Source organism: Anolis carolinensis, chromosome 1 (assembly GCF_035594765.1).
Source record: "Anolis carolinensis isolate JA03-04 chromosome 1, rAnoCar3.1.pri, whole genome shotgun sequence".
NCBI lineage: Eukaryota > Metazoa > Chordata > Lepidosauria > Squamata > Dactyloidae > Anolis > Anolis carolinensis.
Genome location: NC_085841.1, coordinates 248,708,204 through 248,732,043, shown reverse-complemented (window position 1 = coordinate 248,732,043; position 23,840 = coordinate 248,708,204). Strand labels below are relative to the sequence as shown.

At 41.9% G+C, this 23,840-nt stretch overlaps 1 protein-coding gene across 22 annotated transcripts in view; it reads left to right on the top strand.

Moving 5' to 3' along the window:
- clasp1 (cytoplasmic linker associated protein 1) overlaps positions 1–23,840 on the top strand; it is a 232,682-nt gene that overhangs the window by 25,097 nt on the left and 183,745 nt on the right. For all 22 annotated transcript variants that reach the window (XM_062967373.1, XM_062967374.1, XM_062967375.1 and 19 more), the window contains exon 2: positions 7,785–8,271. In XM_062967373.1, the coding sequence (XP_062823443.1) occupies positions 8,077–8,271 (195 nt within the window). In that variant the 5' untranslated portion in view covers positions 7,785–8,076. The remainder of the gene's footprint in view (positions 1–7,784; positions 8,272–23,840) is intronic.

Here is a 23,840-nt window from a genome sequence, read left to right as displayed (position 1 = left end):
GGGCAAAAGAAAAGATAAAGAAGGGTCATGGGCATAATGAGATTGATACAAGGGCAGTACTAGGGTCCTTCTTCCAAACAAAGAGAGATTCTATTTGATCCTCTTTCAGCCAGATTCTCTGAAATGTCCCGAAGCAGCTGTAACTTGGAGAGCTCTTCAAAGGACTCTCATTAAACAAGGATGCTTTAGGCCTTGATGCCTACAGTGAAGGTTTAAAATACAGAACGGTGTTAATTATTGTATCCTTCCTATTATTTGTGTATTGAGTGAAATCCTCAAGTCATCATTTGTGAGAAATTTTGTAAGTACTGATATGCATGTTTGTAGCCAGTCCTTGAAAATATGACCAAAGTCAATTTGCAGGTTATTAAATTGATCTTCGTTTGTGCAGAATCAGACCTATTGTAGTTGTTTCAGCTATAAAAATAAGGGTAGTTTTATTTTAACCACATCATCCAGAAAGCGTCCAGAGAGTATGTGAGTTTTGCAGGGGAGAGGAAAACAGTGTGGTGTAGTATCACAAAGCTTCAAGTTTCTGGATGTTGAGAGGTCTTATGTTTAATTATACAAGAAAGCAGTGTACAAAATAGTACAGGCCAAAGCCATTGGTTTGCACGTTTAAGCCCACATGTTCTCAGTAGCCCTTTGACAGTTTACCATTGGAAGAAGATTTCAACCACAGTGTTCATGCAACATGCAACATGTACATGTTTTTGGTATTAATCCGAGTGAGTCAAACAACTTTAGTTTAGTGGCTTTGGTGTGATAACTCCTATGATAATTCAAAACTGGTCGCTATGCTATTACCTTAGGTGGGGCTGGGAATCATTTGGTGTGCAAGGTTTTGTTTTGGGGTAGAACTGTCATAATCCTGTGTCAGTATCCAAGGCAGGCTGAGTCTTTTGGGTATTGAGATCTTGGATGTCTGGAGCTCCAGAGGCCCTTTGGCCTTGGCTTTAGAGCTGGTACAGTTGCAATGGTAAGAACAGACCATGGAACAAGGGACTGGTTCAAGATTGGGAAAGAAGTACGGCAGGGCTGTATAATCTCACCCTATCTATTCAACTTGTATGCAGAACACATCATGTGATGTGTGGGGCTTGATGAATCCAAGGCTGGAGTTAAAACTTCTGGAAAAAACATTAGCAACCTCAAATATGCAGATGATACCACTTTGATGGCTGAAAGTGAGGAGGAGCTGAGGAGCCTTCTAACCAAGGTGTAAGAAGAAAGTGCCAAAGCTGGGTTGCAGTTAAACATCAAGAAAACCAAGATTATGGCAACCAGACTGATTGATAACTGGCAAATAGAGGGAGAAAACATGGAGGAAGTGACAGACTTTATATTTCTAGGTGCGAAAATTACTGCAGACTCAGACTGGAGCCAGGAAATCAGAAGATGTTTCCTTCTTGGGAGGAGAGCAATGGCCAACCTCGATAAAATAGTGAAGAGTAGAGACATCACACTGTCAATGAATGTCTGCATAGTTAAAGCAATGGTATTCCCTAAAATAACCTATGGATGTGAGAGCTGGACCATAAGGAAGGCTGAGCGAAAGAAGATAGACGCTTTTGAACTGTGGTGTTGGAGGAAAATTCTGAGAGTGCCTTGGACCGCAAGAAGATCCAACCAGTCCATCCTCCAGGAAATAATGCCCGACTGCTCACTGGGGGGAAGGATATTAGAGGCAAAGCTGAAGTACTTTGGCCACATAATGAGAAGACAGGAAAGCTTGGAGAAGAGAATGATGCTGGGGAAAATGGAAGGAAAAAGGAGGAGGGGCCGACCAAGGGCAAGATGGATGGATGGTATCCTTGAAGTGACTGCCTTGACCTTGAAGGAACTGGGGGGGGGGGGGGGGGCAACGGCCGACAGGGAGCTCTGTCGTGGGCTGGTCCATGAAGTCATGAAGAGTTGGAAGCAACTGAATAAATAAACAACAACAATTGCTCAGTCTAACCTTAAGCGTCCTTACTATTGTTCCAGACTTTTCTGACAGCATTTTTTCCTGAGAAAGATGTCCTTGTCCTTCAGATCACATTCTCTGTGTCAGATAAGTGAATTGATATCAGTTTGTTCCAATTGCTGGTCCCCTTTCATGCTTTTCCGCATACCTTTTGGAGTAGTGGTGGGAGGAATTCTTCTCCACTGCTTTGGGATTTTGGTTTGTGTTGTATGATTTAGTGGAAGGAAGATTGCACATGATTTGTCTCATTTAAAGTAATAGTGTTTCTCTTTTTAATGCCTATGTTTTATATAAAGAATGGCTATAAACCTGTTAGATAAATAAAGTGCAGGCACTCTTGGTGGATGTGTTTTGTTATGTTGTTGGCTCTCCTTTGCTCCTTGCTAAAAAAAGGGTGGAAGGTTGACCTGGAAATACAGTGAGAGTGAGTTTCGGCAGAGGTCATACTCCGTGGAGGGACGTCCCCAAGGCACGTTGCTGTATTGTTTTGTTTTGCACCGGATGACACCCGCCCCTGACTTTTGCTTTGGTTGTTTACTTTGCAAGGGCTCTGCTTTTCTGCCCTCTGCTTTGTCTACCAACCCCCTTCTCTTATACTGAGCTTGACCTGCTTTCTTTCCAAGTATGGCCTAGTTTTCTGTGCAACCAGGAGCTTTAAATGTTATTATTAGATCCCCCACCCCCAACCCTTTTTAAGTTGAAGGGCGATCTGGAAATATAGGGTGCGTTGAGGTGGGAAAAGTATAACATTCGACACAAATTGTGTTTGGTGTATACCATAAGTAATGGTAGTGGGAGGCTGCACTTGGGGAGCAGAGTGGCTGGGAAGCCAGCAGAGCCTGTCTGCTGAATGGATGGGGAGCGGGCTATATTGGAAGATGTGCAAGTGAGATTCATTTCATTATGGAGGGGGAAGGGAGTGGAGAAATTGCAGCTGCTGGTAAACTGATACAGAAGGGAGGGCCGCATTGTCATGGAGGGGGAAGCCGCCAGAATGGACTTCCTTTGCTGCTGCTTTGAACAACTCTGGAATCCTGCTTTGAAAACAAAGTGATTTTTAAAAATACTTTTGGTTAGTTTATAGATGCAGGGAAGAAAAGGAGAAATTGGATGTTTGTATGCGTGTGAGATTGTGTATGAGTGGGAGAGAGTGCCCACACTAACAGTCTTCGGAAATATACAGGGATTTGTTGCAAGCTGTAATAATAGCTTTGTCATAGCTGCTTTCAACACATGTAGCTTGGGTTTATTATGGGCACCTGTTTTCAAGGAAACCCATAGAAAATTAATGATTGATGTTTATCCTAGGTGAACTGTATCTCATCTGTTTATCTGGTATTGAAAGAAGCTGATGCAAATATTTAATTTGCATCTTCTCCCGGTGTCAGTTTTATTAACACTAGTATAGTACACGTTGAACATCCCATATCTACAATTCTAAAGCCTTGAGACTTATGAATGTTGAGCTTTTTTGGTCTTTCTTTCTTTTGTAACTTGCCTTAATTCAAGTAGTGCTCCTGTATTTCTTTATTACAAGATTTTATTATTCATGGGTTTGAGTAAAATGTTCAAGAAATCTTTGGGTCCAGTTTGATCCTGTGGTCAACATCCACCAGTTGTGTTGAAGGATCTAGAGCAGGGGGTTGGACTAGATGGTCCATGTCAGTGGTTCTCAACCTGTGTGTCCCCAGGTGTTTTGGCCTACGACTCCCAGAAATCCCAGCCAGTTTACCAGCAGTTAGGATTTCTGGGAGCTGAAGGCCAAAATATCTGGAGACCCACAGGTTGAGAACCACAGATCTTGAGATTTCCAGAGAGAACACATCTCTAGGAATCTAGCTCCTCCAGTGTAATTCTATGTTCAGCTTGTTGTGGAATGTGACCACAGAGTTGTTCTTGAAGACCTGCAAAGTCCTAGAGAGAAAGAAATTAGCAATTTCTTTATTTGCAGTTTTTTACTTTCACGGGAGTTCTGTGCTCTAACCCCTGTGAATGTAGAGGGTTGACTGTACTCCAAAATCCAAAATCGCCCACAGAGGTGGCTGAGATATGTGTTGTCAACAACCCTGTGGCTGTGATAGCGTTACCTTTGTTTTCTGATGGTTCGGTGTGTAAAAACTTTGTTTCATGCACACCATCATTAAAGATATTAAATATAATTATCTTTAAGCTATATGTATAAGATGTACGTGAAATATGAATGAATTTTCTGCTTAGACTTGGGTCCCATCTGCAAGTATATACGTATATGCAAATGCCAGGTATAGTATTCCAGAATCTGAAAAAAAAATCTAAAATCCAAAACACTCCCAGTCCCAAGCATTTTGCATAACGAATACTCAAGTTGTCTTTTGAGCAATTAACTATAAGTCTGGAGAATATGGTTCAGATCTCTCCTCAGTCATGGAAACCCATTGGGCAGGTCCACAGCCAGGATTTTGATTCCGGGGTGGGGTGGGGGCTGATTCTGAGTGAGAAAGGATCTATCCTAGCAAACCTTTTGTATTGTTATCCCAATATCCCCATGCATATGGGATATATTAAGCATGGTGATCAGATCATGATATGAATAAACATAACAGTTCCAGTAAGGCCTTCTCGCGGACCACCCTGAGAATTTCGGGGTGGGAGGTAAAGCCGCTTAACACCCCCCCCCCCCCCCCCCGGCTACATACCTGCCACTGGGTGACATTGGACAAGTTACATTTTCTCCAAGAAAGGCAAAGCCTCTTTGAGGAAATCTTGCCAAGAAAACTCCATGATAGTTTGGCCTTAGAGTTGTCATAAGTCAGAAACAACTTAAAGGCATACAGCAACAACAATATCTTAGGGTTGTTTGTTGCCTATGACATATCCGTGATGAGGTGTGAGGGCATGGTTGTAATGGCTCCTTTTGGAAAACCCATATGCCTAGAATCCATGTTGCATCTCACCTCATGTTGAATGTTGTGTTGAAATAAAATTTCTCTTAATATAGGCAGAGCAAAGGGCTGTCCAGCATGTTTGACGCTGCTCCATGTTTCTTTATAGCAGGGCTTAGCATTCAGAGGGTAAGGCAGGTACAGAAGGTTCCCAGAAAGGTGTATCTTCCCTCCCATTAGTTGATATGTCTTTACAGGGAATGTCCATCCTGCTTGGGCATCTTGCTCCATTTATTTATTTACCAATATTTATTAAGCACTTAAATCAAAGCTACAGAGAAAACATACAATAAATTCAACGAACAACCCCCCTTCTCTCCCCCCCCCCCCCCCAATTTTTGCTTTGCCCATGCATGGAATTGTGTGACTCTCCAGAAGTGGATTGCCAATCCCAAGTTTCCTCACCTTTGGTCTCCTGGCCATGGGTGTTGCAGACCAACCCCTTTTGGAGAGCTTCATCATTTTTGCCCCCTGCAAGTAAGTTTGCCTCCTCAGGAAGGCTCGCAAAAATAGGTTTTCCACAGGCATCTAAAAATAGACATTGTTGGCGCATGTGAAATACCAGAGGAAAGTGTGTTCCACACAATGAGTGCCATAGTTTAATTAATGAATATCCCACCTTCATTCCTACTCCGGAGTCAGGCTGGCTTACAACAATTCCAAACCAAGTAGTGTAATACAGTAGTTAAAAGACAATGAAATCACAACTGTATTTTTAAAGTTGTAAGTTTAAAACCAATTTAAAAATGTATAAATTAGAAACACAACACCAAAAACCCAATAATAAGCCCCATCAGCTGCAACAAGTTAAAGGCCAAAGGTCTTCCTAAATAAAAAGGTTTCCTGCTGGTGGAAAGAGAACATGGAGAAGGCCAACTGAATCTCTTGGGGAAGGGAATTCTGCATAAGAATATAGGAGCCTCTGAGAAGCTTCTCTGGGAAGGGATGGGGAACGTATAGGCGTAGGGCTGCATATGGCCTGCCAATGCTGTGTTTTAACCCCTAAATTGAACTTTTTCTACTGACGGATGGCAGGTGCACCAATTGGCCTTTCAGATCAGTTATAGCCCCATCCTCATTCTGTAACATTGAAAAATCTCATTTTCATAATAGAAAAGAGAGAGAACTGGACTTGTGGCCTTTCCAGGAGTTTGTGTATATTTATCTTTTAGTAGTCTGTGCAGCCCTGAGAAGGTCCCAGGAAAAGAAAATAGGCTCCTGATTCAACAGAATATCTGACTGCTGGGTTCAACCTATTTCCACTATTGTGCCACGTTGCATGTCAGTGTCAACCTTTTTCTTACAGACTATCCTTTTGGTTACCTGGGAACTGTGAGAAATATTGTCATCTCGTGTGACTGATGTTTTTCGTTTTTCTTTTTCTCTTGGGTAAAAGGGAACAAAAGAAAATTCAAACACAAACTTTTTAACACTCCGAACCGAAGAGTTGCTAATCAGAAAGCAGATTCCACTAAGTTAGAATGAAGTGTTGTTGTGTGCCTTCAAGTCATTTCTATCTTCTGCCCAACCCATCACAGGGTTGGGTTTTTGTGTGTGAGAAATTAGCCTTCCTCTGAGGCTAAGACAGAGTAAGCATGCCTAGGATATCTGCTGAGCTTACATTTAGTAGGAAAGTTAGTCCAAAGATTTTCCTGACTTGAACCAACTCCCTTGGATAGACTGTATCCGTTATATTAACCAGCACAACTTTTGATCTTTCTATAAGCAGTACAGTTGTCTTTGTATGTGCGTGTTTGTTTTAATTACAGATTCCAAGCCTTTAGGTGCCTTGGTTCTATTTGCCTTAGAAACAGATGTCTGGCCATTGATGTGCCCTTTTTTATTACTTGAGAAAAAGTCAAAACTCAATTTACCTGATGCTACATTTAATTGGTGTCAGTAGGGCTTACTTCTAATTAGGCAGTCCAGTTGGTGACATTGCTGATGCAATTTATGTATGAATAAAGTAATGACATAATGCAATTTAGAATACAGGTTATTTTTCTTGCGTGCCTTCAAGTCTTTTCTGGCTTATAGCAAGCCTAAGGTGATGTTTCATTGGGCAACATTTGTTCAGATTGAGTTTTCCTTTCTCTGAGAGAGTGTGACTTGTCCAAGGTCACCCAGTGGGTTTCCATGTCTGAATGAGGATTCAAACACTGGTCTCAAGATGTCTTAGTCCAACACTCAAACCACTGCAATGTTAATGTATTGTTGGCCATAAGGCATCTGTTAGTTCAATCATATTTTAAACATGATGGTGGTTTTGAGGCTGATTTTGAGGCTCTTAATATAGTTATCCAAGCTTACTTTTACTTAAAAGTACACAGTACACAAATCTTGATATCACTTTTCGTATTCATCTGAGATTCATGGAGCACTGCTCCATGACTTTCTTCATACCACTTTCTCTTTCCTTTGAGGACTTCTAATGGTGATGTGATAAAAGTATTCTACTCTGCAAAGAGCTGATTGTTAGAGCTTGATCCTAGATTTGAATTACCCTTTTCTTGTTGTTTAACAGAGTGATGGCGTTAATTTTGGATGTCAACTTCAAAATCTCCCAATCAGCATAGCCAGTGGTCATGCTAGCTGGAGACTTTCAAGAGTTGTAGTCCATTTCTTTTCAAGATCCTAGTATTTTTCATAGCAGTTGATTCCCATGTAACAGAGTTAGCTTTTTGTCTTTGGAGATGATACACAAGGACATGAGATAAGCCTCCCCCAGGATCGTAACACCCAACTTCTTATGTCACATTTGCAAGGCAAATAGAAAAAAGTGACTTTAAATAACAAACTGTCCAAATGTCAAGTGTCTTCATTGATGTTGTTATGCTGTTTGGGTTTTTGCTTCTTAGATTTGTTTCTAACCTTTGCCTCTTTAATTTTCCCCACAGGATGGATTGTTGAATCCGGAAGCATTGGAGACCTGGTCATACAGCCCGGCTGGTCCGCACACTGCTTTATTTATCTATTACTAGTTATTTAAATTGAACTTTTAATAACCTGCCAGCTGCTCTTCAGACACACATGGTGCATTGTTGCCATTCCCAGAATCACATCTTTGAAATCCAGGCCCTTGGTAACCTTCATCAAACAAAGAGGCGACCCAGAGGATCCTCCCGCAGGACTGCTCAAACCTGCCGCCCTCTCGCCTCCCTGTTGCCTGTGCTGCTTTTCTAGCACATCATGGAGCCCACCATGGAGTATTGTTTGGTTCAGGTCCTGCAGAAGGACGTTGGAAAGAGACTTCAGGTTGGCCAAGAACTGATAGACTACTTCTCAGATAAACACAAATCTTCTGATCTTGAACATGATCAGACCATGCTGGATAAAATGGTTGATGGTCTTGCTACCTCGTGGGTAAATTCCAGTAATTATAAGGTAAGATGGCTTTGCAAAGGTTTGATGCCTGAGGTCAACCATGGCTTCAACTCTGGTTGGTTTGCATCAGTTATGAAACAGTGTCTGCATTCTTCATTTTGTTCGCTTCCAAAGCCTATTGAATCTCTGTGCTTCTTTGTGTTCAGTGACTGACAACGTAGTGACACGCTCTTCATTTGGTGACACTGAACTTTATGCATACGTAGCATTCAAGGTGCTAATAAGAAATTCTTGCCTCTTCGCTGTTGCAAATGAAAGTTGCAGGGGTAGAGCAATGATGCTTTTTGCGTATTGTGTCTGATATTGACTCCACCAAGGTGGGCCAAATTGATAGCAGCTGGAAGTATAAATAGCAGTGTGTGGCAGCACTGGATTTTAGGAAAGTAGAATCACTTCAGGAGGACGGGAAACCCTACCCTTCCTAATAATGTGTTGTGACAACATTTCTATAAAGTTGGACTGGAAAGGAAGGGAACCTGTTTTTATTAAAAAGGCTATCTATAAGTGCAGAACATAGGATTCCCACATGTCCTGTTTTATACCCTGCATTTTGGGACTTAATACCTAGACCTGTTTTGGAACCAGATAGGACAACCCATATCCTGTATTCCTTGAGTTGTTGAGAGTGGGTACTATTCATATTTCCTGCAGGCCAACACTTAAGCATTTGATATGGAGAAAATGGCATTACCTACCAAATTCAGATAGTACGATGTTTGTTTAAATGAATAATTCAGTGAGGAATAGTTTTGTTATGGAGTCAACCCCATAACGACCTCACGATTACCATAGTTTCAAAAATATTGTATAGCTGCTCAAAATATAGCTTGGGTCTGGTTGTTGTTCATTGTCATCTTATTAGAGAGAAAATAGGATACAGATCTTCTAAGTATTGTTCCCTTCTATGTAGAGCTGTTCGTAATATATTTGTTAGTAATGCTGCTGTTAGTAATAGATTCCAAGTGGTTTGAGTGGTGGATATAAGCCTCTAGAGACCAGAGTTCAGATCCCAGCTTGGCCATAGAAACCCTCCAAGTGTCCTTGGGCAAATCACATTCTGTCAGCCTCAGAGGAAGGCAGTGGCAGCCCCGCCCCCCTTTGAAGAAAGCTAAGAAAACCATGATGGGTTCTTTTTAGATTTGCCATAAAATGGAAATGACTTGAACTCATACAAGAAACCATGCCCTATGAGGAGCAGCTTAGGAAGCTGGGTATATTTAGCCTGGGGAAGAGAAGGTTAAGAGGTGACATGATAGTCGTGGTTACATATTTGAAAGGATGTCATATTGAGTGTCAAAGACAGAACGCCTCCAAATAGAATACAACACAGTTTATTGAGGTTACAGAACTAAAAATTGCCCGTAGGAAACAAAAGACTAGGCAAACACTTGTCTTCAGTATGAAAAGTAACAAAAATAGCTTCGTTTGAGTTTAAACAGTTCAAAAGAATAAACCGGATTAAACAGAAGTTTAATCCGGGTTAAATCAAAGGTGCTTACTTCAGCCTGGCAATTAAACAAACAAAAACTGGCTAACAAAAGGTCAAAATGAACACAAAACCCAGCAGCAGATTCCCCTCTGCTACTCAAGAGCTACAGAAGTAACTCGGGCTGTTGCTCCTCCGTGCAACGGGCGAAAACCAGGTCCAGGCACATCAATCAGGGTAACGACGGTCAGCGGGGTCCCAATCCGGTCCGAGGTCGAAAGCCAAACGCAGACATCTAAGGTTCCACAAGTTCCACCGATAGCCACAGAAGGGTTAGTCCAGAGTCGTAGTCAGTCAGTCAGTCCAGCGTCAATCCAGAGTTGGCAAATAATGTCCGTCAAAAAGACGACGGAGGTCCAAGCTATCAAGATTAAACACAAGTTGCACAGAAAAAGCCCACACAGTTCCTCCCGCCGTCTATGCCCAGTGTCCTTGGTAACTTACGTACCCAGCAAACGAATCACACCCGTCTTCAGGAAGTTCCCCAACAAGAGCCCAAGCGTTCGTCCAGATTACCTTGCCCAACGCAATTAGCCATTGCTTCTAGACCCCATTTTATGCCAGTTCATAACTCCTCATCGCTGTCAGCTGCTATCCTAATTCCAGGTGCCTCCTCATCATCATCCTCATCAGAACTAAAACACCTTTGACTACGCCCCACAGCATCCCCAGCTGTGGATCCCGTTCCATCCCTCCAGCCCGTCCACGGGTCCGATCCTGCAACCCGCCAGTCGCCTCCCATGCTATCATTGCCAGTGACACCCAAATCCTCCCTCACACGAGTCCATTCCATGTCATCCTCCTCTGAGCTAACCATCTCTTCCTCCATTCCCTCGGTAAAACCCTCAAAGGAGTCTTCATCTGTTGGTTCTGCAAATAAGTCCCGGAGCCGTTTCCTTTCACGCTCCTCAAAAGAGTCTGACTCTCGAGGAGTCTTACGACCTCGTCTCCTAGTATCAGAGCCAGAAGGCTCAACCATAACATTGAGAAGGGAACAAGCTTGCTTACTGCTGCTCCAGTATTCAGGAAAGAATATTCCACCTAAACATTAGGAAGAGCTTTCTTACAGGAAGAGCTGTTCAGTAGCGGGATATGCTGCTTTGGAGCTTGGTGGAGTCTCCTTCTCTGGACACTTTTCAGTAGAGGCTGGATGGTCATTTGTTGGGCGTACTTTATGCATTTGTACATGACGGGTGTGCTTGGATGGCTCTTGTATTCTCTTCCATCTCTGTGATTCTATGAACACCAAAAAAGTTTCAGCGAAGCAATGAATAACCATAAGGAAGGAAGTAACGCTTTTGTGTTAAGAGTCTTCATTAAGAACCCATGACATTAAGGGAAGGTAAATTGTAATCTGAATTCTCTTGACTAGTGTTTCTCAACCTGTGGGTCCCCAGATGTTTTGGCCTTCAACTCCCAGAAATCCTAACAGCTGGTAAACTGGCTGGGATTTCTGGGAGTTGTAGGCCACAACATCTGGGGACCCACAGGTTGAGAACCACTGCTCTTGACAGTTCCAATAAGAGTGGAATCACATAGTCGGTAGTGTTTACATAAGTTAACTCATCTGCAATGATTCTTGCAGTATGAGTACTCTAGCAGTGACCACAGTAAGGCTTGGGCTTTTTTAACTGGTGAGTTAAAACATATGTAAACACTACAGACTCTGTGACTCCATTCTCTTCTCATGGGTTCAGAAGATGTTTTTAGATCCAAACCTCAAAAGAGGAAGAGAGTTTGTATCCCTAATTACATACAGTCTAAACTGTGAGGTTTGGAATAAACATAAATTGATGTAAAGCATGGTGAGTGTTGTCAAAAATGCTCAGATTTTTCGTATTATATTCCAGTTATATCCCTTTGTAAGTGACACATAGAAAACTTTCTTTAATAAGTTATATTTGTGTTTCCAAAACTTTCTTGTGCAGTGGTATTAGAAACATAACGTTATTAAATACCATAAATGTGCTACTTTTGTATTAATCCAATCAGTATTCGACAGATATTATATAAGTAACATAAAAGGAGGAAAAACATAGGGATAAAACATAGCTAGGAAAATGTTTCAAGTTCCTTGGATTGATAAGCAGCCTGCCATGTGATGCTAATGTGAAGTTGAATACAGAGCAGAATGCATAAAATACTTTGGAAACTGTAAATGAATTATATTGAGCAAAACCTTTGAAAATATCTTAAATTGAAATTTGCATACCGTGTTTCACCGAAAATAAGACAGTGTCTTATATTAATTTTTGCTCCCAAAGATGCTCTAGGTCTTATTTTCAGGGGATGACTTATTTTTCCATGAAGAAGAATTCACATTTATTGTTGAACAAAAAAATGAACATTATATACTGTACAGTAGTTATCATCACAAACCAGCATAACCAGACAAACTGTGAATCCTATCAAGAATTTCTTGTTACTACCATTATTTCCATGTACAACACTCTATGGTACGTACATTTACTGATCCTGCATACTGTGATGTTCTGTTCGGCGGGCATGTTTCCAAACAAAAACTTTGCTAGGTCTTACTTTTGGGGGAGGCCTTATATTTAGCAATTCAGCAAAACCTCTACTAGGTCTTATTTTCTGGGGATGTCTTATTTTAGGGGAAACAGGGTAGTTAATAACATGGTAAATTATATCTGCTGCTCACGGTCACTTGGGAGTCACTTGTAGGAAGGCAGGGCATAATTAATAAACTCAACAAACTGATCAGGATTCAAAAATGTTGGGTGTCCCTCTGATTGTTTCATTAATTTTTTTCTTACCTATTGCAGTTGTTTACAGTCTGTCATTTTTCTAGCTTGCCATGGTCTTCATATCCTAGCCCAGGATATATAGCCCTACAGATTCTATAGAACTGTAACCATAACTTCATTGCTGTCTCCGCTGGGTAGAGATGATAAGACATTTCAGTCCTACAACATGTGAAGGACTAACCCTATCCCATCCATGCATCTGCCCTTGCCTCTGTTCAAAATTTTGTAACACGCACACTTCATTTTTCCATATCTCTCCTAATGGTACAGTTGGATCAGGGTTACATTACTAGCATGTGCAGCTCAGTTTATTGCTGCTGTTGTTGTGTTCCTTCAACTCATTTCAGACTTAAGGCAAACCCTATTGTGTGGTTTTCATGGCAAGATTTGTTCAGAGCTGAGAGAGTAGGATTTGCCCAGTGAATTTCCAAGATGGATCAGAATTTGAACCCTGGTCTAATGCTTGAACCACTATACTACACTGGCTCATTACTATATTGTGCTGCATTAACATTGTGCAGAGTACACAGTGTGCAACAATATCTTTATTTTCTATGGATGTTCTGTGGAAGAGCGGTGGTTGCCACTCCCTTGTGCTCTCATCACATCACCTTTTGTAACATAGGAATCAGGATCAAGTGCTTGGGGGGTGGGGTGAGGGGAATATGCAGACCGGGACCCGATGCTAGGCTAGTTCTTTGTCTGTAACCTGAGATATTATTGAAGCCCATACTGGAAGAAATAGAGATGCGAGCAACTCGACATCTGTATTATCCATTACTCTGAGTTGCCTTTTGTAGTGGGGGGTGGGTGGGGGGTGGAACAGATGGCTCGAGCTTAGTTTGAAGTGGGGTATCCATTAAAGTAACTTGTACTGAGCAGCAGTCATCATTTGACAGCTTAAGAACTGCACTTGCTTTATGAATTATGGTTTTCGTTTGCTTGAAATTCAGTCAGAAATTAGCAGAACTAAATGGGCAGGAATATTAAAGTAAAATGAGCTGTTTGGATAAAACCTTGTTAAATAGTGTATTGACTTACAAGAATGAGAAAGAGTGACTCCTTTTCCCGAGCCAATGCCCAGTTAGGTCAAAAGGCTCCTGCTGCTCCTGCTGTGGTCTAAGGTAATATACAAGGATGCCTTGTTCTGAAGTGCTGTTGGCCCTCCACATTTCTACTTTTAACTTTTTGCCACTATTATTATTTGTATATTTGATTAATATGTTATCTCTAGGAACCTCTAGATCCTCTACAGTAACTCTGGTCAATTTCTGGTGCAAGTTGACCATAGAGTCACCATGGAGGACATAGAGTTTCGTACAGCAAGCACTTCTCTATAACTCTCTGGGCCCTCCATGATTATATGGTCAACATCTGGCAGAAGTGGACTATAGAGTTGCTCTGGAAACCCTAGAGATTCCTAGAGAGGTGTTCTTCAAATTTGTCTTTTCCCACTTTTGTCAAGATCCTGTTTCCCTAGCTGCCATGAAAGTGGAGGTCTTACTGTAGAACAAAAGTTCCCTAATCCAGCCCTCCCCAAGATATCTGATGTGAGGGACCAGCATTTATTTTCCCTCCATTGCGCCAGGGAATGGTGATATGTGTGGTGGTATTGTTGTTAGTGTTGTTGTTGTCGTTGTTGTTATTATTATTATTATTATTATTATTAGATACACAACAAGATTAGTACACAGCAAACAAAATTACTATGCTGTTGTATTGGATTACATGTTGGATACTTCTCAAGTGTCTAGGACTATGTGATGTATCAGCGAATAATGCGTGCAGATCTGAGTAGGGTGGCCTTTTGCAGCTGACAGATAGTTATTTTGTCAGTGCCAATTGTTTTTAATTGCTGGCCAAGGTCTTTAGGCATTGCACCCAGTGTGCCAATTACCACTGGGACCACCTTTACTGGTTTGCAGTTCGATCTTTAAATCCTCGTATTATTAATTGAAACACAACAAGATGAGTCCACAGCAGATACTCTGCTGGCTGTTGTATTGGATCACACATCGGACACTTCCCAAGTGTCTAGGACTATTATTATTATTATTATTATTATTAGAATCATAGAATCATAGAATCATAGAATAGTAGAGTTGGAAGAGACCTCATGGGCCATCTAGTCCAACCCCCCGCTAAGAAGCAGGAAATCGCATTCAAAGCACCCCCGACAGATGGCCATTCAGCCTCTGCTTAAAAGCTTCCAAAGAAGGAGCCTCCACCACAGTCCGGGGGAGAGAGTTCCACTGCCGAACAGCCCTCACAGTGAGGAAGTTCTTCCTGATGTTCAGGTGGAATCTCCTTTCCTGTAGTTTGAAGCCATTGTTCCGTGTCCTAGTCTGCAGGGCAGCAGAAAATAAGCTTGCTCCCTCCTCCCTATGACTTCCCCTCACATATTTGTACATGGCTATCATGTCTCCTCTCAGCCTTCTCTTCTGCAGGCTAAACATGCCCAGCTCTTTAAGCCTCTCCTCATAGGGCTTGTTCTCCAGACCCTTAATCATTTTAGTCGCCCTCCTCTGGACGCTTTCCAGCTTGTCAGCATCTCCCTTCATCTGCGGTGCCCAAAATTGGACACAGTATTCCAGGTGTGGTCTGACCAAGGCAGAATAGAGGGGGAGCATGACTTCCCTGGATCTAGACGTTATTCCCCTATTGATGCAGGCCAAAATCCCATTGGCTTTTTTAGCTGCCGCATCACATTGTAGGCTCATGTTTAACTTGTTGTCCACGAGGACTCCAAGATCTTTTTCGCACACACTGCTGTCAAGCCAGGCGTCCCCCATTCTGTATCTTTGATTCCCATTTTTTCTGCCGAAGTGAAGTATCTTGCATTTGTCCCTGTTGAACTTCATTTTGTTAGTTTCGGCCCATCTCTCTAGTCTGTCAAGATCGTTTTGAATTCTGCTCCTGTCTTCTGGAGTGTTAGCTATCCCTCCGAGTTTGGTGTCATCTGCAAACTTGATGATCGTGCCTTCTAACCCTTCGTCTAAGTCGTTAATAAAGATGTTGAACAGAACCGGGCCCAGGACTGAGCCCTGCGGCACTCCACTTGTCACTTCTTTCCATGATGAAGACGACGCATTGGTGAGCACCCTTTGGGTTCGTTCGCTTAGCCAATTACAGATCCACCTAACCGTAGTTTTGTCTAGCCCACATTTTACTAGTTTGTTTGCCAGAAGGTCGTGGGGGACTTTGTCGAAGGCCTTACTGAAATCTAGATACGCTACATCCACGGCATTCCCTGTATCGACCCAACTCGTAACTCTATCGAAAAAAGAGATCAGATTAGTCTGGCATGACTTGTTTTTGGTAAATCCGTGTTGACTATTAGCAATGACCGCATTTGTTTCTAAGTGTTTGCAGACCACTTCCTTAATGATCTTTTCCAGAATCTTGCCTGGTATTGATGTGAGGCTGACCGGTCGTTCTTTTTTCCCTTCTTGAAGATAGGGACCACATTCGCCCTCCTCCAATCTGCTGGGACTTCTCCTGTTCTCCAAGAACTCTCGAAGATGATTGCCAGTGGTTCTGAAATAACTTCCGCTAGTTCCTTCAATACTCTTGGATGTAGCTGATCTGGCCCTGGCGACTTGAATTCGTTTAGAGTGGCCAGGTGTTCCTGGACAACTTGTTTCCCTATTTGGGGTTGGATTTCCCCCAATCCTTCGTCCATTCCATGTTGCTGAGGTTGAAGATGGCTTTCTTTTTGTGAGAAGACCGAGGCAAAGAAGGCATTAAGCAGTTCTGCCTTTTCCCTATCCCCTGTCACCATCACCCCATCTTCTCCTTGCAGTGGCCCTATCGCCTCCTTTTTCTTCCTTTTTCTACCAACGTAAGCAAAAAAACCTTTTTTGTTGTTTTTTATGTCTCTGGCAAGCCTGAGCTCATTTTGCGCTTTAGCCTTGCGAACCTTTTCCCTACAGGTGTTGGCTATACGTTTGAATTCTTCTTTGGTGATTTCTCCCCTTTTCCACTTCTTGTGCATGTCACTTTTGAGCTTTAGCTCAGTTAGAAGTTCTTTGGACATCCATTCTGGCTTCTTTGCACTTGTCTTATTTTTCTTCTTAGTTGGCACTGTTTGCATTTGCGCCTTGAGTGTTTCACTTTTGAAAAACTCCCATCCATCCTTAACTCCCTTGTTTTTTAATATCGGCGTCCATGGAATGCCGCTCAGTAATTCCTTCATTTTTTGGAAGTCAGCTCTCTTAAAGTCCAGAATGCGTGTTTGACTTGTCTTAGTTTCAGCATTCCTTTGTATTGCAAACTGCAGGAGCACATGGTCACTTGCACCTAAGGATCCAACCACTTCAACTGTATTGATCAGGTCTTCCACATTTGTTAAGATTAGATCAAGAGTTGCTGATCCCCTTGTTGCCTCTTCTACCTTCTGGACCATAAAATTATCTGCAAGGCAAGTGAGGAATTTGTTGGACTTTGTACTCTTGGCTGAGTTTGTTTTCCAGCAGATATCGGGATAATTGAAATCGCCCATGACTAGTTTATCTCTTCTTTGTGCCTGTTTGGTCAGCTGTTGACAGAAGGCTTCATCAAGTCCTTCATCCTGACTCGGAGGTCTGTAGTAGACACCCACGACAAGATCTTTTTGAGTCCCGGTTCCCTTGATTCTTATCCAGATGCTTTCAAGCTGGTTTCCCGGATTACAGTCTTGCATTTCTTCTGCAATGTAACTGTTTTTGACATATAAAGCTACTCCCCCTCCTCTCCCCTTTGTTCTATTTCTGTGAAAGAGGTTATAGCCCTCAATGGTTAAATTCCAGTGATGGGAGTCATCCCACCAGGTTTCAGTGATGCCTATGACATCGTATGTGTGGTGCTGTGCTAGGAGTTGGAGTTCGTCTTGCTTATTTCCCATGCTCTGAGCATTAGTGTAAAGACATGTAAGCCCCTGTGACCTCCCCTCGAACTGTTTATTTGGGATTATTGTGCTCTCTGTACTTGGTCCTTGCTGTGTTTGTGCAGCCCTCCGTTTAGCCTTTCGGCGGTTCCCTGTGGTCGTGGGTAATATAGTGTTCGCCAGGCTGTTGTTCCCCTCCCCCAGTGGATTTAGTTTAAAGTGCGCCTGATGAGGTTTGTGAGTCTGTGTGCAAAAAGATGTTTTCCTACTTGTGTGAGATGCACCCCATCGCTTGCCAGTAGTCCATCCTCTTGGAAGAGTAGACCATGGTCAAGGAAGCCAAAATGCTCCTCTTGACACCATTTTCTGAGCCAGTTATTGACCTGTACTATTTTTCCGGCCCTTGTAGAGCCGTGTCCTACAACGGGGAGGAGGGATGAAAAGATCACATGTCCATTATACAGTTTTAGCTTTGTTCCCAGAGCTCGAAAATCATTTGTGATCTTTTGAAAAGTATGCCTAGCGGTGTCATTGGTACCTACATGAATCAACATAAGGTGGGGAGGGTGATGGGGCTTTAGGAGCCTGCTGAGCCTCTGAGTGATATGGTGTATTTTTGCCCCCGGGAGGCAGCATGTTTCTCGAGCCATCCCATCCGGTCTGGAAATGATGGCTTCCGTTCCTCTAAGGAGGGAGTCACCTACTACCAAGACCTGTTTCCTTTGAGGATTGACAGGGTCCCTTTTGTGCAAGACAGTGTGTATGTCCCCTGAAGAGTGTTCCTGTTGAAGTGAATCATGTAGGTGTAAAGTGTTGTCCTCCTCCTCAACATCCCCAGTGCATTCATCAATGACAATCCATTGAGATACATCCGAGAGCCCATTACTCTCCCAAGGATGTTCCTGTTGCTCCTGGTCTATGATTGGGGATGGAGCATTTGCATGATTACATAAGTGTGACTGTGGTGATGCACTGTCCCTGTCAGGGCTATCCCCTGCGCATTGATCCAGGGTGGTCCTCTGAGTGGTATCTAAGAAACTGTGGTCCTCCACAAGATGTGTTTCCTGATTGTATGTTAATGATGTAAGAAATTAATGTCCTGCTTTATCTCAAAGTGGCTTAACATAAAAACATCAGCATACAGTTTAAAGTATACAAATATTGAAACAGAATTAAACCTCATTAGTATTAAAAACAACCACTGGTCACAATGGTTTCTTTCTGTCCTGGAAATGACCCAGGTGCTGGTACCAGGTGGCTTGCAGACTGGTCCAGGGCCACCACTTTGAGTAGTATTAGGTGTTACAGGACATGTTTGAGAGGAAGAAACTGGCAACCCCCCTTCTGAGTATTCCTTGCCTAAGAAAATCCTATAAAATTCATGGGGTTGCAAAAAACAAAGTTTGACAGATGACATGAAGGCATGTGCACACACATAGTACTGAAATAAAATGTTATGGGGCACCCAGAATTCGTATGGTGAAGCAATATTCCCATCTCTCCCATTAGCAGTGCCCTAACCTACATATCCATTTTTTTTCAATCACGTTATACTAATTCATTCTGTCATTTGGGAGGAGTTTGGCAGCAGGTGTACTGCGTTTGTCACTATTGTCTTGTATAAAAATGTGCCAAACAAAACGCACACTGGAAAGACAAGTTGACATGAGTAAAAAAATTAAGAAAATTCTTGTAGCTCACTGTCATTTTCATGAATAGAAAGAAAAAACAATTGTGATTAGAGAGACTGACAGGCTGTTAGGAAAAAATTCATAACCATTATTTTCCTTTCACCTGTGTTATTTTGCTGCGCACTTCTCTGAAGTTGTTAAGACAGCTTTTTCATTTTATGTGCCTGCTTTTAGCCCAAATATACGGTGTGATTTGCATTTGCTATGTTTCTGCAGGGGTTCCTGACCTAATTTTCCTGCTGCCAGCTTTAAAAAGTATAAACAAACCTGCATAGACTTGGTGACAGGAAAATTCCAAATCTTTCTTTTATGTAAATATATGTGCATATGCATAACTGTGCTCTGTTTGCATATTCTGGTTTTTTTTTCTTCCCTGTAATATTTGGAAAAACAAGGAGTGAAATGAAAGACCAAAAAAAAAAAAAAAACCACACGATTCGAGAGACACTGAATGTATACCCAGCCCCTTTTCCCCAAAGATGGAATTAGGCAACAGATGGCAAAAAGCTTTGGTTTTTCGAGTACCTTGGATTTCCGGATAAGGGAAACTTAACCTATACTATGGTTTCACTTTATCTGACACTGTTCAGTCTTGTGGATTCGGAGCTGCAGGAGTATTGTTATCATTCCCAGACATGACACCCCTGTGCCTCGTCACCCTGCGGGTTAAACAGGTTATGAATTATTTTTGGTTTGGTTATCTGGGGTGCTGATTCAGAAAAGCCCTAGTTTCTAATACAGAACATAAACCACCCAGTATTCTCCATCTGCTCGCCCACAGTAAACCATATTTAATAATCTAGATCTGATGTGGTCTGTCCAAAGCAATGATCAGCTCTGCGGAAAGAATCGAAAATAAAATAAAGAGGAAGGAGGTTCATGGATAAGATTTTCATTCTCGCGGCTCAGTGCTGGGCCACAGCCCACAGGTTGAGAACCACTGCCATAAAGGGTATTTGAGATCTGTCAACTTGAGGTTCTTAGTTCAGGTCCAGATTATTGCTACCTTGGCCCATTTTTTCTGTTCTTGTGTATGATTTTGTTTTTTTATCCAACTGAGTTTTGGATCCTCATCCCTGTCTCCTTTGTTAGTGGTTGTTGTGTTTTTAAAAAACTTGCCTGTTGCTTTACTGGGGCACAGTGTCGAGTAACGTGACCTTTCTGTGGTCCTGTTGGCATTGCCAGTATGAGGAGTGCCACAGGGTGGGCAGAGGCCAGTTGCGCCGAGTTACAACAGCTGCACTATGTCAGCATTAATATTGTCCAAACTGAACTAAGTTTAAAAAGTAGGCCTCTTCTGGGCTTTTCTTTTGTGGCAGTTGTAACATAGAAGAAGAGGCCGATGCTGCATTTCCATGGTTCCTGATGGCAAGGAGTGGGTGTCAGAGGGAGTCAGGATGGGAATATTAACATTTGGGAGCTTTCAAATATGCATAATACAGTAGCCTTCGGAAAAGCATGCTTTTAATAATGAGCAGACAAAACAAGGGTATCTTTCAGCTCTTCCTAGCAGCTTGCCAAACATGTTATGAAATACCAACTTGTAAATCATGTCTTTTTGAGGGAAGGACATGGAGAAAAGAGGGAGACCTTGTGCAGAAGCCTTTGAACCAAAATGTGTGACCCATGTTTGCTATGTTTAATTGGGCATTAAAGCTCTATGAAGAAAGATTACCAAAAGATAACATTTTCCTGGTTTTTTAAAAGTTATAATGTGTACAAAACATGCTGTTACTGAGGTTATCAACAACACTACCATTATCATCATAATTTTATATAGTGCTATCACTGTACATGATGAATAACCCAAAACAGTGGATCCTGCCAAAGGTATATCTAGAATTTATCTATATATGCAGATACACACTCATGTCTATTTTATTTAATTTGTAAGCCACCTTCATTTCCAATTTGGGGGGAAAAGCAGAGTATAAATAGTAGAGTTGGGCCTGAATCTTGTTTCATCTATTTATTTTGTGGTTTTGTATTGTTCCGTCCATTTGGATGGCACGGAATAGTACAACCCACTCCAGAACGAAAGAAGCAGTGAAATGGAAAAAAGGGGGGAACAGTAGCCGTTTGGTCAGCTGATTTTCGGCACTTGGCTGTAGGCCAATCCTTGCAGGACCTACGAGCATCAAGCACCCAGCAATTGACCTTAGGCCTTGTGAGCTGAGCTTATGAGCCATCGGGCGCTTGATGCTCGTAGGCCTGGAAGGCAGGGCTTACAGCTGAGTGCTTGACGCTCGTAGGTTCGGCAGGCAGGGCCTACAGCCGAGCGCCGGGCCTGCATGGATGTAGGTCTTGGGTGGCAGGCCCTAGCTTTTTGCTGCTCTTTGTTTTTTTTTCGGATCTTGGATAGAAAAGTTCATTTGTATAGGCACTTGTTTCTATAAGCGGAGGACGGAAACGGGGCCATAGAAATGGTACAAATAGAAACAGGGAGTGATTCTATACAAATGCACGAGAGTAATAAATAGGTAGCAACACAAAGAAGACCCAGTAGCAGCAGTAATAGTTCTGGAAATTTTGGAGCAATGGTTGGTGCTAGTGAATACATTAACATAATTCATTCTTCTCAATGAAAGGACTTAGCTCAGCTGGACTTCATCTGGTTTTGGATGTTTTCACAATATTTACTTATTTTTCTTTGGAATCCCCATGAAGAACTTTGGCGTATATTATATTTTGATTTGTTTTTGTTTTGGGCAAAACTGACATAATGACCTGGGAAATCTTGCCCTCAGTACAAAATGGTTTGTTTTGGGTTTGTTTTGTGGAATGGCCATACAAAATACACTTAGCAGATAAGTGTAATGTGACTATTTTACAATACCAAACTTGTGTGTGAGCTTTTGGAATCAGCATAATTATCACCATTACCGTTTTTCTATGAAATTGAGTTTCTGTTTGTGGAACCATGTGTCCAAAATAATGGATATGCGGGTGAGGGCATAAACATAGCCTTTCTTGTGCCAATGACTGGTTTATCTAGCTTAATATTGGCTGTGGCTGTGATAGAACCATTATACAAAATCAGTGGCAGTAGAATAGGTTTCCCATGCCTGTGAATTTATTTTGAGCTATCGGGATACCACATTTTATAGACATTTACAGTATGTTTCCTATCTTTCTTGGCTAATATATTTTGATTATCTCTGAGAATTTGTATATACATATGTGACTACAGCTGGGGACTGCGTTAGTTGTTCTAGGTTTTAAAAATTATTATCAGTTGGCATGGTTATTATCTGTTCTACATTTTTAGAGTGAGAGAAGTGCATTGAAGTGCAGAAATTGATCCTAAATAATTATGCAGCACATAGTTCCCTCTTTCACTCAGTCAATGAACAGAAATATTATTGCCCAATAGACTGTATCTATTTAAGAGAAAACTTAATTGATTTGATTGCAGTCTTCAGGTATATATGCTTAGGTAAAGGTTTCCCCCTGACATTAAGTTTAGTCGAGTCCAACTCTGGGGGTTGGTGGTCATCTCCATTTCTAAGCTGAAGAGCCGGCGTTGTCCGTAGACGCCTCCGAGGTCATGTGGCCAGCATGACTGCATGGAGCACCGTTACCTTCCCATTGGAGCGGTACCTATTGATCTACTCACATTTGCACATTTTGAACTGCTAGGTTAGCAGAAGCTGGGGTTAACAGTGGGAACTCACCCCGCTCCCAGGATTCCAACCTCCGACCTTTCGGTCAGCAAGTTTAACAGCGCAGCGATTTTACCTGCTGCACCATAAGGGGTGCATAATTCATAAGTGATTATATCGCTCTTAAAAAGAATCAGGGAATGGAGTAAGTACTGTATATTGATTGCTGCTGTGACATCCTTGAATGAAAAGATAAAATAATTGTTGCAGTTTCTCTCTTTGGCATCCAAACTATTACAATGGTATTCTATTAATTCTCTTCTGTGTGTTGTATAACTTAAGTTAAATATATATATTCTGCCTGTTGTCTTCATTGTCAGAAGTACTTTTTGGTGATATAATTGGTTATCTTTAGAGAAGGGCAAAACTTTCTACATTCGAAGTTTGGTAAAATCTGATGAAAATGAATGCAAACAAAATTCTCACCCATTTCTGGCTGTTTTAGCAAGTGGAGGACTTTGTAGTGGAGTGCTCGCCTTTAATTGTAGGTTTAGATCTTGAATTTTCAAGATAAGTGTCACCAGGTTGAGAAGACTGTTTCAGTACTAGGGAGTGGTTAGGAATAATCAGGATGGCTTACTGGAAAAACTGTAATTATAACTTCATTATCATTGCCTATGTTTGCTAAAGGAATCAGGTCTCCCTGAAATCCTGGTTCTTTGTGACAACCTTCTATCAGGTATGCCTGCTCTCTGACGTTATTAAAGGGAAGCTGATGTTTTCCTCAGTTTTGCCCTACATATGGAATACCCCTCCCTTGAGATATTTGTCAGGAACCATCTTGATAATGAAAGGGTGAAATAGATGGTGAAGAATTTCTTTTAAATGTTCAGGCAGCCATCCTGTGTATTTCTGTGGCTGCTTATGGCTTTTCATGCATGTTCTTATGACTTTTTTCTGTTTTGTTGTTGTTGTTGTTTATTCATTCAGTCGCTTCTGACTCTTTGTGACCTCATGAACCAGCCCACGCCAGAGCTCCCTGTCAGCCATGTTGCCATCCCCAACTCCTTCAAAGTCAAGGCAGTCACTTCAAGGATACCATCCATTCATCTTGCTCTTGGTCAGCTCCTTTTCCTTTTCCCTTCCATTTTCTCTTCT